At 36.1% G+C, this 19,076-nt stretch overlaps 1 protein-coding gene across 1 annotated transcript; it reads left to right on the forward strand.

The window, feature by feature from the left end:
* The first annotated feature begins 45 nt into the window (after nucleotides 1-45).
* On the forward strand, nucleotides 46-16,509 carry LOC139139995 (actin-related protein 2/3 complex subunit 2-like). Its single transcript, XM_070708978.1, is given in 10 exon segments — nucleotides 46-244; nucleotides 3,865-3,899; nucleotides 5,119-5,231; nucleotides 8,970-9,159; nucleotides 9,162-9,201; nucleotides 9,625-9,718; nucleotides 10,645-10,771; nucleotides 12,575-12,675; nucleotides 13,076-13,176; nucleotides 13,829-16,509. Coding segments are annotated over 10 exon segments (900 nt in total). The 5' UTR covers nucleotides 46-170; the 3' UTR covers nucleotides 13,854-16,509.
* The last annotated feature ends 2,567 nt before the right edge of the window (nucleotides 16,510-19,076 follow it).

Here is a 19,076-nt window from a genome sequence, read left to right on the forward strand (position 1 = left end):
GAATATGCAAGTGTCTCGTAATGAACAGGTGTACAAAGGTTCGCGAACGAACATCAGTCGCCATTTTGGAAAGCCATTACACTTCCGTTTGTCGGGTGTGATTTGGTCTTCCTGGTATGGTAGAAAGGTTTTCGACCTAGGTATTAATCGCTGAAGACTAGAAGGACAAAATGATTATACTTGAAATTAACAACAGAATCATTGAAGACACTCTTCAAATGAAGTTCAGCAATGCCTTGAACGGGTAAGTTTCGTAGGTTTGTACGGGGTGGGTGAGTTACCTTCGACACTTCAGTGACACTAGTTTAGAAAGAAGGAAGGTGTGTTCGCGTTCGCCAAATGTGGGTGGGTCTGCTCAGCTGTATATTCATTTGATTCAACACTTCAATTTATGTCTGAAAGAATAGAAAACTTCGGGTGGTATGTAACTGGAAACGGTTTCTGGCTCATGAGGCGAAACTGTTTTTTTGAAAACGTACCGTAGACCACGACTACGTACCGAAACATCACCAAACCGGAAGTTTAGTCAAATATCCACTGGAACTGCAAATAAGATTTCCTCGTCACTTCCTCCAAACATGCTCTAACCACGGCCCCTCAATCACTTCAACGCCCGCCTGCATGCAAGTAATAAACAAAACAACCGTGAAAAGAAATTCATATGGTTTACAACTGGTATCATGATATTCTCACCATGCACCTGTCCCCAGTCAATGCGGATCCATACGAACGGGTGTCAATTTTCAAGGGTGACAGTGACACCACCAGTTATATTTTATCCCATAAATCAGAATGGGTATAGTTATTTATGAAATACTTATTTTGTCACAAATGTGAAACTCAAATGTTTTCACTCTTATGTAATATAGTAATCAGGTTTTTGCACATAAAAAAATAAGTGAAATTATATGCTTACGCAAGGCAGCAGTTACAAATACTAGTGGGAAGGGGGGGGGTGCTCAAGGCTTTATGATTGAAATCTTATTGCATTTTAGATCCCCCTCAGTACTCTCAAAAACATTTCAAATGCCCCATTGTATATGATCAAAAATATTCAAATCTTCCCCAATATGGCCAAATATATTGGACTAAAATTTTGATATGTTTCTTTTTTCAGTATTTTTGCACTTCTGAACTCCAATCTCTTGCTTTTTCTTCCAATTAACTCCAGTCTTGTTTCCAAATATGTTGAAATACTCAGTATTCAGTGTATCAGCTCATCCTGCATATGTTTTGTGTACACTACATTGCAGGGAGTTGCATTTCCGTCAAACCATAAATTGAAATGTCATAAGTACAATAACACTGCTGCATATTCATATTGAGGCTGTGTTTACAAGCTTAAGGCACTTCAATATGATTATGAAAATTGTAAATACAAGGAAATGATGTTGATACACAAATGTCGAGAAAAATATCAAGTTTAATACAGCTACTGGTGATACATATCTTGATTAATACTCTCTATGGACAATTACCGTACATGTTCCTTCAGGGTTTCATTAAGAGCCGGCAGCCGGCGAAATTGACCGGTTACTCTCACGATTTCGCCGGCTACTTTTTTGGAAAATTGGGACGCTTTCATCGCTAAAATGTTTTTTACCTTCTGAAATGGTTCGGACAAGTATCACAAGCTGTGCTATCAAATATTTAGCGGGTTTTATGTGAAACAAAGACAAGTTTAGTAGACGAGCACTGCGATCGCCGTGTAACACGTCTGGGGTGTATTGCCTGAGTAAAAATCGGCATTGCAATGGACAATTCTATTGGCTACTGCAATTGCTGACCCCAATATAGTGACTTTTATATTCGCAAATGCAAACTACACCTGTCGGCCCTCATAAACTCAATTCAAAATGACCGGAACAGAGGGAGAAGCGATCGCGAGGTCAAGCTTTAAAGCGCACCAAGGAACGAAGGAGAGTGTAATTTCGTGGGTTTAAACTGTTTTCGATGGTAATGGCCTGAATTTTTCTTACGGAAAAACTTCTTTTAGTAGGCCGACCTGCGTTGCGGGCGTTGCACTGCCATAGGCGTCAATGTGTATGTACAGCTGGAGGTACGATATGTGCTGCTTTTTGGTCTATCCACGCCGATAAGAAAAATAGACCTGAGTGATAATTAAAATACGAGCAGACCTTCGAACTCACTTTGAAAACGATCGTCAGGTTTAATCCATTATGTGAGCTTCTGAACGTACAAATTTTTATATCCCATATCAAGGTTCTTACTTTTTTTCATTTTGTGAAGTATGGTCGCCATAATAAATTTTAATCATTGATAAATAAATTATCATTTTTACCTCCTAAATGGTATTAATTTTCTTCATTTACCTATTTTTATACCCAACATCAGGGTTCTTAATTTAAAGCACAACATAGTACAAGAAAGTTTATCGTTTTTTTGTGTTTAAAATATCAGTGTTTCATCCAGGATGGCATCAACAGGGGGGATTTTCCCCTCTTTACCAGAAAATGTAGGGAGGACTTCACCAGATCACGTGTTCTACTTGAATCTCTAAGATATGACTGACACCATTTCATGGGAGGCTGGTCCCCCCTTGACAAATTACTTGGGGGTGCCAACATGTCAACAGAAGGGGGATCCCCCATCCCCCTGTCTAGATGAAACACTGTATAATATCGTCTACAATATCAAATTTATATCATTAATAATAATGAATTATTATAGTTTACCTCCTAAAAGCAAATAGAGGTTCTTAACATACCAATTTTCATACCATACATCAAGGTACTTTACTGAGCAGTATTGTCAAATTATTTCTAGATTTTAGTTTTCTTTCTTCAAAATATATTCAGCATTACCCAATTTTCATCATTTTTATTTATGAATTATCATATTTAATCTCCCAGGTAAATAGCTTTTATGATATATGAACACAAATTGTCCTGGAGCACTGCTGACAATACTCCTGAAAATACTATAATTTCAAGTGACTTTGAGCTGTAAAAAGTGAATTTTTAGCTGATTTTTCAGGGCTTCCGGCCTTCGGCCGGGAGGGGGGAACACCCCTCTCCCGCACCCGCACCCTCCCCCGAAGACCGCTTGGCGGTCATGGTACGCAGCTGCAAAGCCGCCTACATTTTTATTTTAGCCCCCTACTTCAAAACTTAGTGAAACCCTTGTCCTTACGAACATTCTATTCACAAAGCATGCTGAAATGCTAATTTATTCACCTTGTTGAACACAGTCTATATGAGATGTTTGCTTTCATTGTGAAATGTGGAAGGGAGAGCAGCTGCAATTTTTGTCGACATGTTTCGATATTTGTGTGTTTTGACAGTGTCTTGTTTTACTGCCTAAATGTCAGTATTTGGCTTGTCAATAGTTGGTATTATAGACAGTCAGCACTAGCCTAGACTGCAATTTAGTTGTTAAAATTACGATATTCAGCTGTTGTTGGTGAAGAAAGTGAATATGTGGTCTTTCAATACATGTTACAGGGAGTAGGACAAGAACCTTTGATTTATACACAGTACAAAAGTATGGAAGATATAAACAGTTGTCAATGGCATTCATACTATTTAAGATTTTTCAAAATAAAAGTCATGACATGCTATAAAATAATTCCAGAATTTATTTTATTATTATTAACATTGCAGCCATTGGATGACATAACAATATTGTTTGTTTAAGTACGTACTATAAACTCTGGAATCTGAATATGTGAAAAAACCAGTCACCAAAATATTTTCAGACCCCCTACATGTACATTGTATATCCAGTGCAAACTGTTCAAATCCCCCTTTATTCCTTCAACTGCCCCCCCCCCCCCCACCTTTCCCTCCAGTATTTGTAAATACAGCCTAAATAAACCTTTGTATCTCTGTGTTTTTCTTTCAGAGGAAAGCCAGATAGTATAGACATAAAAATAGCAGGTAAGTGTATTTTGTTGTCCATGTTATGAATGTTAAGGTACGCTAATAATACAGAATACAACAAGAAATAAAGCATACTTTCATGTATTGTGATCATTTTAGAAGTCATTTAACACTGTAAATGAATCATGATGATGAATCTTTGAGTATAATTTTGTTCTGCATTTAGTGGTATGGGTCTGACTCAAAGAAATTGCCAAATTTTCTCAAATTTGCACAGAGACTTCTGAATTGTCATGAGTCTGAAGACACTCTGGTGAGGGTCTGTTGTCAGGTATACATCAAGGTTGAAATGGTCACCCTCAATGACACTTACATCTACTTCTTATTAGGTCCATTGTGTTCATATAAGACTGATCTCTCCTGTTTGCAAAAAAGTTATGTTTGCTAATCTGAGGTGCCTTTAGGTATTTATTTAGACATTTCTACAAATTTTTCATGATGTGTGTTACTGTGCAGTCTGTTTTGAATGATAAAGATGATATAGAGTTTCATTTTAATGTTGAAGTAGAATTCATAAATCAGGTATATCAGTTAGATAGGCTTCATCATTACTAACTACATGTACATACATGTATCTTTTATATTCCATTTTGACAATCCCTGCAACACAAAATGATATACTGCCCTCTCACTTGCTACATTGATGCACTGGGATATTGAAGTCACAGAATCACTACCAGACACTTTTAGACCAGGCATGTTGGATGTGGCTTGCTGTAGCACATGTCACTGATATATTTTGGCCACCTTGTGATATTGTTTACATAAATAAATATTTTGCCATAAATGACATTGTTTCTCATAAATGACATTGTATCTCACAGCCCTGGCAAGTATTTTATATTCAGAATATGTAAATCTTAATACCCTGTAAATCTTTCATTCTGATACGTGTAGGTACCTGGCTGGTTTAGTTAGAGTAAAAAGGAACTTATGCAATGTGGAACAAACTCTGCTTACAAGTACCGGGGGTACATGTCGACTCTGTTTCAAATAGAAGATTTATTGACATTTCTGTGTTAAGCTCAATATGAAAGATCAAACTTTCATATGTCATGTAGCTTGTCATGACACATTTTTCTCTCTGTGGCTATTCAAAAAAGAGGCAGTTCTTGCTGTGAATTTTATTCCTCATATTGGAAGAGATAATGCTTCACAGTCTGTAACAGTTCCTATAAATTTACAGCCTTTCATGTTCTTTGTTTTGTGTCATCAGACTTTGATGGAGTATTGTACCATATTTCCAATCCCGATGGTGACAAGACGAAGGTGATGATCAGCATCTCACTGAAATTCTACAATGACTTGCGCAAACATGGTGCTGATGCGGTAAGAAGGAGTTCCATATGAAGTTCTGTAAGACAGTAAAATGCTTTAGTAAAAAACACAGAATACTTCAACATGGTAGAACTTAATTGTGGATGAGATTAGTCATTTCTACAGAGCATACATAAATTTATCACCCTTGCATGCAGTCTCTGCATTTTGATGAAAGTTACAACTGCAGGAAATGTGCGGCTGGTAGATAGAAATCGGTTGTGTGTGCATATAGGATGAGATATTCAATATTTTTTCTCTGTTCATTGATAGGACATGTAACTGGTGTGATTAGATTGACTTTGATAACATTTTTGCATCCTCCTGTAAAGCTGTTTCTCAGATTTCTGAAACATTCCACAGGGAAGTGAAAGACAGCAAATTTCTTTTTGAATGGGTGTCACTGATAGCAGAATATTGTTACAGTTTACAGGTATGCAATGTACTCTGTATAGTGCCCAAATCAAATTCTTAGGACCGTTGCTAATGTTATCTCGATTCTGTTAGAGTAGCTTGAAACAAGTGTATCCTATCCAAATTAATACAGACTCTAATGTTAATGAAGAATCTAAATAACTCTGTGACTATAGTGATACACACACTGAACCAACAAGAAGGAAGGCTGCGTTTGTCGGATGAGGGATATGAAACAAAGCACCTATTAATCACAAAGTCTCTCTTTGCTCAATTAAAATAGCATTGATAAGGATTTTTAAAAAAGGTTGAACATAGGTGCAATGTGGCCTGGTTTACAGTCAGAAAGAATGCTCTATCCTTGATGATTAGCTGACTGCTAACTGGTTATCATGTGCCAACATGTTCTTTTGGAATTTACTTGATATGTGTCAATGCATAAAATTAACAAGCAAAGGAAAAACATATTTTTGATGTATTGGGCGTGACTGAGAGAGGGCAGTAAATTACGAAATTTATTTATCTGTACAGTGCTAGTGATTCCCATACTGTCGTGTTTTTATGCCCATACTGTTCTGTTTTCTAACTATGAAATAGCCTCCTATTTCTTGCACACTTGATTGCATATTTTTTCAAGGGCTAAACTATGAATGTAATCCATCTAGTTTAGATGTGCTATGTTTTGGATTGCTGGTACTTGACAAGAAACTACGTCACAGTTAATGAAGTAAATTGCAATTCGACAAGTAAAGATATAAAATGTATAGGTCACTGTTGGTTATGAATCCATACATCTATATGTATAGTAAATGCTTGATATAGTGCTAGATATAGTGCTAGATATAGTTTTTACATTAATGTAATAATAAGTAGGAGGAAACATTATAGAGGAATATCTACAACAAATATTACTGTACGTGAAATTATGCAAATTCATCTATCTGGTATTTGTCCCTACTTTCCTACATGCATGTTCCTCAGTCCAATGATAGACATGTCTTATCTGTGCATGGTGTGCATGTCTGTGTATATATGCAAAGGTTTGCAAGTATGAAGATACACTAAATGAATTCCACAGCTATGTACATGTATTGTCAAAGGACTTAACACTTAGCAACTAGTATTATGCTTTGTATGTCTTCAATGCTACCTAAGTGTGTAGTACATGCCGCTACTATGCCATTGAAACCATTTTAGGTAACTGAATGTCCTTTTTTTAGCTACTATAGACTATAGTCTATAGAAGCTATTGGGATGGGTATCCGTCCGGCGTCCGTCGTCAGTCTGTATGTATGTATGTATGTATGTATGTCCGTTTGTGAGGCGTCCGTCCACTCAAATATCTTGAGAACCGCAGTACTTACTGATTTGATATTTGTTGTGTAGATGAAAAATATGATTTTGAGAAACTATTTTTTTTAATTTTTTGATATTGTCGAAAATAGGCAAATTAATGCCAAAAAAGGTGTTTTTGGTAAAAAATCTTCTTGTTCATAACCGCTGGTCAGACAGCTTTGTTATTTGGTATACAGGTCCCTAGGGATAACCCAACTTAGATTTGTTCAAATTGTGATGAAATATGCAAATGTGTATTTTTAAGGAATTTTTTTGTCATTTTTGGTCAAAATTTGACTTACATTGTATGTAATTCTTGTACTGTATAAACCCTATCAATTCACCCAGAAAAAAATAATTAATATGATTTTAAATAATTGAATTAATTAGGAAATCATCAAAGCCAAAATAATTTTAGTGTGAAATTATCAGAAAATTCAACTTTTTTTGACAGTTCATAGTGAAATGCTTACCATCTTGGAGGATTAAAACATGTAAAGGCAACTTTCCTGAATCCCAACTTTGATATATTCTGAACCACCATTTATGTTATGTAAAGAGAATTGCTCATAATAGTTTGTCATGATAGGGTGGTCAAATAAATAGAGATAGAGAAAGTTCTAATTTCCATTTATGGTTGACTTGTAAGGATAAAATAAGATTATTTTTTGAGGAAAAAAATAGAGTGGTCAATTAAAAGAGTGATCAAAGTGATAGGGGTTTTATGGTAAAGCTGGGCTGTAAGATTTCTCATGTGCTATTTATAGCATTATGCAATCTGCGTAAACAGTGCAATGAAAGTGTAACATGATTCCTTATAATGCTTTTGATGACCTTGAACTTCTTAAGTTTCAAACATTTGTCTCTTCAGTGTGCTTTCTCTTAGTACGTACAGTCTCAACTTATTCAACAGAACTTACTTACAATGTTAATTTGAAAGTTAAAATGTGCTTGGTTAATAGGATGAAAATACTGATATTAAAAGATAACCAGCTCAAGATTCTTTATAACCTGACAGATATGCTGTTTTTTTATGACGTAAATCTTGATTTAAGCAAGTCTTGTTTACTTTAATTAGAATGTAATTAACTCTCGTTTATTTGCTATTATAGACTAATTAGTCTGATGAAATATGCAAATCTGTATTTTTACAGAATTTTTTTCCATTTTTGGTCAGGCCATCCTGAAATGAGCTATCAAGATATCTACCTTCTTCATCAATACATGTGTCACAAAAGGTTATTCTCTACATAACACAGCAGAGCTCTGTCAAATGTTGAGTCGCTTGTTTTTTCAAAACCGCTGGTCAGACAGCTTTAATATTTGGGTTACATGTACATGTCCCTAGAATGGCCTTAGTGAGATAATTTCATGCAGTCAGGAAATACTTAATTTTGTATCCATGTCTATAGTAGCTTCAGGGACTTTGGCCCTATGTTTTCCATTTGTGTCATTTTCTCTCGACAAAGACAAGGGCAAATCTCAACATTTCAGTTACTTACTCTTGCCATGTTTCAAATCATCGTTAAATTTTCTATTCTAAGAATAAGATTTAACTGTTTAGTTTGGGAACTTCTCAGGACAACAGAAAAAGAACCTTGCCTCAATGTTTGTTACAGACAAGGATACCTATCATTACTGCAATGTCATCCCATAGACACTCAGCACCTGGACATTTCCCACCTGCCAGGGAGGACTAGGGATGGGGTGATGGTTAGTGTCAGTGTCAGGTGGGGAAATGTCCAGGGATTGTCTGTCCCAGAAAACCTGTACCCAATCTGAATAATTATGCCATCGCTCTTCTTCCATTGGATGTGAAAATCCCTCCATGATTTGTATACCCTCTTTGAAAACAATCTTCCTCTACCAACAGAAGGTTTGAACAACCTATGTAGCAAACCTTTAAAATCTAGAAGCCATTTTAATTATGATTAAGTAAACATTATAAACTTCTGCTTTGCAATTGAAGTATTTTTTATGTTTTTTCTTCCTTTTTCACAGCTACTCAAACGAGAATATGGTGACTTTCTATGCACCCCAGAACCAGATTATGATGTAAGCGTGTTGCTTGATCTAGAAAACCTCCCAGCAAACAGAGAGGAAGTTATCAAAAAAGTTGGTCTTCTCAAGCGCAATTGTTTTGCATCCGTCTTTGAGAAATACTTTGAATTCCAAGAGAAGGAAGAGACTGGTTTGAGAAGGCAGTGGTGCATTACAGAGATGATGAAACTATGTGAGTTTGTGCCGTATTTTTAATGAGTATTCTGAAGTCGTCTGCACTTTCTTGTAACTTTCATATTCATGAGAACCATGCTGTGAAAGGTCGAGCATCACACAGTCACAGGAAATGTTCTACCGATATTCAGTAATCTAGGATGTAGGGAATACCCTTGTCTTGTCGAGTTCAATTCAGTCCAAGTTTTTGCAAGTTTACAGTGCTGGCTGAATCCTGTTACAATTTGGTGACAGAGAACGAATAAAGGATTCACCAAACTAGGTCATTAGGCCATAGGGTTTACATTAACCCTTTCCAAGCAAATTTTTGTTCAACCATATTGTTTAAATGGCAGGGTTTTGAGTTGAAATGATGAATGCAGAGTCACTGTAAGTTGATGTTGGTATTTACCATTTGTCATGGTGTGTTGTATCCATGTAGGTATGTGCAAGCCCAGCCAGACCGTGTAACAGTGGTGTTCAGCACAGTCTTCAAAGATGATGATGATGTTATCATTGGAAAAGTTTTCATGCAGGTAAGATTTGACTTGAGCCCTGCTGATGTAATTGTCACACTCAGGCCATTACTCAAAGCACTGCTAATGTTGCAAAGTTGTAGCAAATTTCATATGTACATGTACATGGCAAGTCCACCTTCCTTCTGCTGTGTGGTGTTTTGCTCTGTTTTTTCAACATGTGCATCGTAAAGAGGCTAGACATCCACCACCGATCCACCACATATGTTACATTCTGAATAAGTGATTTGCAAATATTATTAGAGAGAAGAAAATCAGATTAACTCTCTCCAGTCAGCTGTATCTCAGATTATGTGACGAAAAGTACCCTCAAGAGTGTAAGTGCAGAGCACTTTTAATGAACCTTTTATTATATTACCATGATTGAACAGAAGTGCAAAATAAACTGACATGTACTCATGCAGGCTACAGTGACATAAACTTCCAATAAAGCTGGATAGACCACTGTTCACATGAACTGAATCACCCAATCATCTGATTTATTACATGCCTTGATGTGAGTGCAAATCAGTGCATTGACATATGGGGAGTTAGCGGACCGGTGAACGATTTACTAACTGGTTTTCATGGCTACCTGGTCTAGTGAAACCCTTTGACGTTTTTCGACGTCAAAGTAGGTGCTTAACACTAGATGTAAATATCCATATGTGCACTGCTATTTTGACTTTCGTTAAATCTGTTTGATGCTGGAAGATCATGGTAAAACTGTTTGAAAGTGCCCTGCATGTAACTAAATGTCATATAGCATTAGCTGTGAAGAGGCATGCAATAAAAATATTATTGCCTGAATACATTTAGGCAATAATATATAATACAACAAACTACTGTGATGTACTATACTGTTTGATTCCTATAAAAGCTATACATCAGTGAATAGATGACATGAACCTGAAGTCTTTATGTTCTCTTTTGCGTATGTGCCATAGGAATTCAAAGAAGGTCGACGTGCAAGTCAAACAGCTCCACAAGTTCTTTTCAGTCACAAAGAGCCACCACTTGAACTCCAGGGCACTGATGCTGCAACAGGAGATAACATTGGATATATTACTTTTGGTGAGTTCTAATATTCCATCATTAAGTTTCAGTCTCAAGCTCACTAGTTTATTTCAAAATCCCAGTGCAACACAGTGCAGAGTTCCTGCCTCATGAAGGCCATGGTTGACCTGGTAATAATGACCTGTGCATGATCCCCCGACAGACCGCAGCCAGACCACAAAGAAAGCTTGCTCTTCCCATGCTGATAGTTTAGGTAATTGTATTGGAATATAAAAACATCCACAGCAGCTTTCCTAAGAAAATTGGAACTTTGGTGTATGTACTAACATTGTGCTTAGAATACGTACCTACTACTGTTACTGTTAGAATGTTCTATAAATTTTAAAGGTAGTGAAAAGTGAAAATTTATGTAAATTCCTCCTAAATATTTGTGGTATTTTTACATGTTCTTCAACAAGAAGCACACTGCCATTAATGACTGTATTCTTAGTTGTTAGTCCCCACGGACACCGTCCGGGGGGACTTATAGGTTTGGTCATGTCCGTGCGTGCGTGCGTCCGTCCGTTCACGCAGATATCTCAGAGATGCCTGGAGCGATTTCATTCAAACTTGGTACAAGGATTACTTCATATGTCATACAGATGCACGTCGATTTGTTTTGTGATACGATCCAATATGGCTGCCAGGCGGCCATTTTATTACGATTTTTTCATCTACAGAGCCATAACTCAGGCATGTTTCAACTGATTTTATTCGAACTTGGTACAAGGACATTGATCAATGTCATAGATATGCACATCAATTTGTTTTGTGATACGATCCAATATGGCTGCCAGACGGCCATTTTATTACGATTTTTTCATGTACAGAGGCACAACTCAGGCATAACTCAACCGATTTTATTCAAACTTGGTACAGGGACATTGACCTATGCACATGCACATCGATTTGTTTTGTGATACGATCCAATATGGCCGCCGTGTGGCCACTTTATTACATTTTTTCATGTCCAGAACACATAACTCAGACATGTTTCAAGCGAATTTATTCAAAGTTGGTATAAGGAGATTGACCAATGTCATACATATGCACATTAATTTGTTTTGTGATACAATCCAATATGGCTGCTGTGCGGCCATTTTGTTATGATTTTTTCATGTACAAGCCATAATTCAGGCATATCTCAACCAATTTTAATCAATTTGCTACAAGTACATTGACCTATGTCATACATATGCACATTTATTTGTTTTGTGATACGATCCAATATGGCCACCATGTGGCCATTTTATTACGATTTTTTCATGTCCTGAACTACAACTCAGGCATGTATCAAGCGAATTTATTCATAAGTATTTTTATCACAGACCTAATGAAGAGGACTCTATCCTCTCTAAGGACCTGTAATCAAAGTACCCATTAACAAGTGGGACTGTGTCATCAACGATGACTTGTTACAGTTAAGCAGCCACTGCAACTTCCGCCTTACTACCGGTACATGTGTATATGTACATTTATGATATGGTATCAGAGACATGTCAGCCATGTTTACATATACCCTTGTTCATATATGGCCACCAAGGTGAATTTCTGTGATTGGCTACTATACATATGGCGATTACAGTAATACATATGTATAAATCTTTCCAAGGCTGAAGCACGCAATGGTTAGAGGCAGTGAAAATACTGTCAAAATGTTGTTTAGATAAGATTCAAATGCAAGAACTGATGTTCTTATGATAAATCAATTACGTTAATTCATATACTCATTCCAGTTATACATACAGTCAGGAATGAAATCTTTCAAGTATAAATCTCGCTAAGTCTTGCTATTTCATGCTTCTTTGCCTGTCTTTACAGTACTTGAACCAAGACACACCAATAGAAAAGCCAGAGACAACACCATTAATCTCATCCACATCTTCAGAGATTATCTTCACTATCATATTAAATGTTCTAAGGTAAGTCTGCTGAGAAACCCAGCAATTTGAGTCCATTAGGAAACCGTATCCAAGGAAAGGTTGTAAATCTCCTTTCACTAATATTGTCCTTGTATATGACCAACTCATAGTGAAAAGTACTATCTCACATGAAATAAGCGTAAATGAACGAGAAGAAATTCCATACTACTGATGTGACTTTCTACAATCCTTCACACTTCTTTGTATTCTGTATATATACGGAGCTTGATCAACGACCATGAAAACAGAAGAAAGCTAAATTTTTTTCAGGAAAAAGAAACCACCACCCAGCACAGAGTATCAGGACAGACACAGTACCACTTGTGCTACATTAGAATTGTTTAATGCGTAGGATCAACATGGTGTAAACTTGTATGGTTCTGTTTGCATCTAATTTCAGGCATACATTCATAGCCGAATGCGTGCAAGGACATCAGAATTTCTGAAAGTCCTGAACAGGGCAAGACCAGAGGCAGAAGTCAAAGAGAAGAAAACAATAACGTAAGTTTACAAGTTTGTGTCTTTTGTTGCCGGAGGTTTCAGAGAATTTTCTGATTCCTCATATCTTCAGTCCCATGATGGATAATTCAAAGTCACCCAAAGGCAAGCCTTTTGAGGAGGGATGGTACAGTAGAAAATGTTGGAGAGTGTGTGAGAGCAACAGCCATACCATAGATGTAGACAGAGGCAGAGAGATAGGAAAGATTGTTATTTCCTCCTTGGCAGATATTGAGTCAACTGAATTTCCTCCTTGGTAGATATTGAGTCAACTGCAAATTTGTAAGACACATTATCTGTATTGCATTTTATCTGATCTGTAAAATGGTGATCATGTAATACTGTAGAGTAATTATTAAGGAGGTAGCTGTAAGAAGTATTTTAAGATGCAGATTCACAGAATGATGGGCATATTGGGAACTCACTTCTGACTGCTGCCAGTCATTCATCGTACAACTGTTGCGAAAAAAGGATTTTCAGACATTACTGATGTAAAAGCATAATATGGTTTGTTATCAGTGTTCTCAAAGTCCATCATACCTGTGGTGTGCAACACAATGTGAAAACAACCATACTAGAAGTGGTTGTAAAACTCAAAAATTTGCCTGTGATGTCCTCTTTGCTAACTTTCTTGAAATTTTCATTTTTTTTCCAGGGGAAGAACATTTGTGCGAAACTGAAATGATGCATTGCCACACTGAAGAATCATGCATACATGAATTATTGGGAGGATATATTGTAATACATTTTTTTGGAATATTTAGTGCAAAAAAATAAAAGGGATGAATTTACCCAATGAAGCCAATTCAGAGTTCTAATGATGTTTCAATACTACTTTGTAGGCATGCTAAATATGAAGGAAATTAAGTAATATAATTGGTAAAAATTTCATGAGTAATGTCCCATGGGTTTTGGATTTCAACAAATGACAATGAAACAGCTTGTCAGCATGCGGTACTTAATGTGGGTAAAACCTGTCAAGAATCATTTTACACTTTGTATTTTGGAATCCACAAGCTCTGTACATTGACTTCCTAATTATATAAGGGACAATTTTTCTTTGGGGTCATGGTCCTAATTAATTCCTGTCAGGTTCTCATAATTATCACAAATTCCAGTTAATTTAGATTTATGCAATGAATGATGACATGAATGTAATTGATCAATGTGGCATACAAAGAGCCATAGAGAGAACTGAGGGAATGAAAGTTCCTGCAACATTATCAAGATTCAGGAGTGTTTGTCTGTAAATCTAGTGATCCACAAAGAAATAGTGGTCACAATATTCAATGCTAAATTTTACACTCTGAATAATAGTTGAGATGCACATGTTGTATGCCGGTACATTGAATAGATTGTTGTCCTTGCCATCAAGTTGTTAATTTTGACAGGCCTTACACACCATGCCATGTAATTCTGGCAAGTATTTACACAGCTTACAGCTCTGGGGTTTTTTAAACATCCAACCTTAAACGTCCATTAGCTGTAACTTATGATGATTTCTTTTCACTATTTATGTTTCTAATGTCAGCTACAGTAGTTTCTTTTTCTACTCCCCAAAGTGTGTTGAGATATGCAGTATTCAACATGTCAACTCAGCCTGTACATGTGTAGATTGTATTGGTATGAGCAAGTTCATTCTAGTCAGGACCAGAATTCAAATGTAAACCAAATGTAAACAATAAAACCGCATTTTACATTTAGAGAAGCTGTGTTGACAAGTTCGTTGTGTGTTGTCAGTGTGTTGATAGTTCGTGTTTCAACATACTTTGGGAAGTAGAACAAGAATATGCTATTGTCATATAAACCAAAAGAGAAAAAATCATCAAAACTTACAACAACTGGCCCTGTAAGTTTCACCAAATTTCACTGTATGATGTATTTGATTTTACCATATATTTTATTGTTAATTTGGAGTTGTAATTGGTTCATTTGGATGTATTCAGATATGCCAACACTTTGGTGAACTTAACGTGTTATTCCATTGCAAGATTTAACAAGATACCAGACCAGACTGTTAGACTTTCCTTTTTTATACTACAGTTGAAAATTAGTCCATACCTGCACATCACTGTAATTTTTTATGGTCATTAGATATTAGGTTATCTTTAAATCAAAGTTACTATGAAAATCTTAATCATAGAAAGGTAAAAACGCATAAAAGCGATGTTTTTTTTCTCTGCACTGATATTTGTCCCTGCTCTGCTCTTCTTTCTCATTCTTATGTATAGCCATTGTGTCGTACATGCTGGCAAATTATGTCAAATCTCAGTGACTTTTAGCTGCGTTTTATTAAATTCAGAGCACATTCGAGATTTGTAGTAGCCACTCTGCATACTATCATACATGCAACTGAAAGGGTATATGTATGGTGTCAAAATCTTCTATACTCAAGTAATGCCATCAGTGTAGATGATGTAGAGGTCATTCCCGAGCTTTAAACATATTTGTCTCCCCTAGGCATGATTAGACACTTATGTTAACCTTTCATTTACCCAATCTTCCTGTCTTCTTCGAATGCCTATTGTTTCCTTTGGGGAGAGAAATGTGGAGAGAAATGTCTTGAAACACGGACATGCCTACAGTGTGCACAGTGCTGTGAGGCATAGATGTAGATACCCAGTCCTTCAAATGGTGCTTTTTAATCAAAATCTAATTCAACTTCTGTGCCAGTTGCAATCCTGTTAATTTAGTAACAGCGTCTTCTGTTGCCATTACATGTACAATTTACACATACATGGTCATTGTATGGCGTAGCTTGTTTTTTGTTTGCTACATTTGTGTGCAGTAAGAGGGACAAGGAAGCTAAATTTTGAATGTTGGTGAAAGCAGAGTAGCATTCTCCGAGTTTTACTTCTATTCCATGGAAATTTAATCTGAAAGCAGACAGACCTTAAATCAGTCTTCATATCAGATTTCGTAACTGTACAAACGAACATTTTTTGAAACATTTGTTGCATATTTTTGAAAGGACGCTCTGAACTCCCATGTGAAGCTTTTGCTGCTTCATATCGTATATTTGTGGATTGCCGAAAAAAAATCTACAAATGGTTTTACACAGACAATGCTTAAACCAGTAATTTGACAATGAAGAAAACTTGAAATTTTCAGATACAGTATCTCAGTAGTTTCTGTAACATGTTCTTAGTTATATTTTGCCCTGTTTTGTCACCATTTTGGATATGTTTTGTCCGTAATTATAATTTTTGCCCATATGACTTCTGTTTCCTCCTGAGATGTCTGGCAAGATTTAAGTGATAATGCTCATTTCTTTCAATACAACTTTTTCATATACTTCAGGAAGTAAAATCTGAATAAAATACTACATAAACAACATTTGAGAAGCTGTCTTTTGTCATCTGTTTTGTATGCCAAGTATAAGTGAAAAGTAAGCAAGTTTTGTATATAGAAGGCCTAATACATCTCTATTTTTGTCAGTATCCATCTTTAAGTATATGACAGTATGTATGTATGTATGTATGTACATGTATGTAGGAAATGTATTATCAGTGAAAACTGCGTTTCTCTAAAGATTTGTCTAGTCTCCAAAGTAAAAGCCATATTGATAGTGATGAGGTTGATGAAAATGATTCTTAAAGCAACATATGGACTTTGTAAATGGAAGCTGGTGTGATATGGATTTCCACTTATGTTTGATGAATATGATACATTGCACTAAGAAGTGGAGCTGCTATGAAAAAGAATTCACCAAAAGATTATGTCCTCATAGTATTGCTGTTTTATCAAGAAAAAGGCTGCCACAATTTTTTCAGAGTGACCCCTAACTCATGATATTAACTTTGCCTTCATCATACTGTAGTGCATAGTGGCCCAGCTCTTTCTCACCCTCAGTTATGAAAATGGCAGTCCATGTGGTCAGATGTGAAAACTGATCTGAAACTTTGTCTGATTTCAATTTTGTTTGGGATGTGTGAGCTCTTAGCTGTCTTGGAAAGACACCACCATATAGTGATAACAGTTTTCATGAACGTGCACAATTTGCACTATCAGCGGAACACACAATTGGAACTAATTTATGATAATTGGATGGTGAAGTAATGTCGGGTTGATCTCCAAATATAAGCTTATCTGCTTTTCTTTTTAAGTTACACACTTGCTTTTATGAGTAATTTGTAATACTGCAACATTTAGCCATACAGCACCTAACATTTTTGAGGAATTTGAAAAATATGAAGATCCAATTATCCCAAATAAATTCCAATCGTGTTGGAATGTAACCCAATCACCACCCTAGTTAATTACATGACAATTACCAAGAATTCACAAAATGAAAAGTGATCATCTAATAGTACCGGTATTCAGTATCTGCGGTCTATGACGGATCCGTACCCTTGGCTGTATATGTAGCTTCTTGGGAAACTTTGACATCCACAATATAATGGATGAATTACCATGTCAGAGAAGACCATAAATACCCATCCACCTTGTATTGTAATTACACATAGCAACACTGATTGATTATATTCTGATATCATAAAAGAATTTCCAAAATTCAAGTGAATAAACAGAATGTACGCTGTTATTTGGTCTAAACTTTTTATTGTGACTCCAAAATGTAATAGTACCAGTAAGGACTAACACCTTTAAAAGATAACATGATTGGAACTAATTTGGGATAATTAGATGGTGAAGAAATGTCTGTTTAATTTGCACATGTAAGCTAATCTGTTTTCTTTTTACGCTATACACTTGTTTTTATGAGTAATTTGTAATATTGCAACATTCAGCTATACGGCACCTAACACTTTTGAGAAATTTGAAAAATATGAAGATCCAATTATCCCAAATTAGTTCCCATCGTGTAAATAGAGAAGTTGGGAAAAATACCAAAAATTAATAGAAGAGAAAATAATAAGTAAATTTCAAGGCATTCACACAACATGAAATTCAACACAAACAAGACTGACGTTTTTCTAATGCCTTGCCAAAAGGAAGAAATTCATGGGGAAAATTCATGGGGAAAATACTCAAGGTAATACCAGATACCACTTCCTTGGTTGATGAATCCAAAAACTCCCTAACATGCAAAAATTTAGTCATTACATTCATTTTGCACCTTGTGTACCTTCCAAATATTTGCTGAATTTCTTATGGCAGAAATATAAACAACGAAATTTCCTAACCTTAGTCATCCACATACGCATCATAGAAAGTACTGTATTATTTGCCTTGATTTTACAAATTGGTGAATTCTAATACAGAAAATATTAATTACCTTTGTTAGCATGGTGCAAGTGAAAATTTCACAGAACACCCAGATGTCTCTTTACCTGGAATGTACAATTTCTTAACTGGTGGAATATACCATTTCTCACCTGGAATGTAACAGTACTGAACTTGAATGTACCATTTCTAAAGGGAGCAGTGCTGGTATTTTAGTTTTGCACACCTCTGCGAAAATTGCCATAAATTCATTTCATAGTGTGAACACAAGTCAAAAAATGCCATCAAAATGTCATTTTCTACGTCAATCTCTTCTGGGCTGATATTTGACTTTGACTCCTCATTTGTAGCTGTGGGTGCATAGCTGTGGTGTTTTTGTACGGGATTCTGACTTTTACAGGCTGGTTTTGACTTTAAACCTTTTGATCCGCCACCACCATGGCATGGTCAAAAACGTAAAAGTCAAAACTAGCCCGTAAGAGGCAGAAATCCCGTCCAAAAACACCACAGCTATGGACCCACAGCTACCTCATTTGTAGCCTAATCCCCAGACTCTCTGTTAAACATTAGAGTTACAGACTCTTGTAGTATATTACACTTTTCAGTTTTCAATGCCTGCACAAAAGTGTCCCCTCATCCCTGGTAACTATTTTCCAATATGATCCAAAACACTCAATGCATTCATGGCTAGCAATATGAAGACTCTTTGTTTAACCACA

The sequence above is a fragment of the Ptychodera flava genome, chromosome 9 (genome assembly GCF_041260155.1).
Source record: "Ptychodera flava strain L36383 chromosome 9, AS_Pfla_20210202, whole genome shotgun sequence".
Classification (NCBI taxonomy): Eukaryota; Metazoa; Hemichordata; class Enteropneusta; family Ptychoderidae; genus Ptychodera; species Ptychodera flava.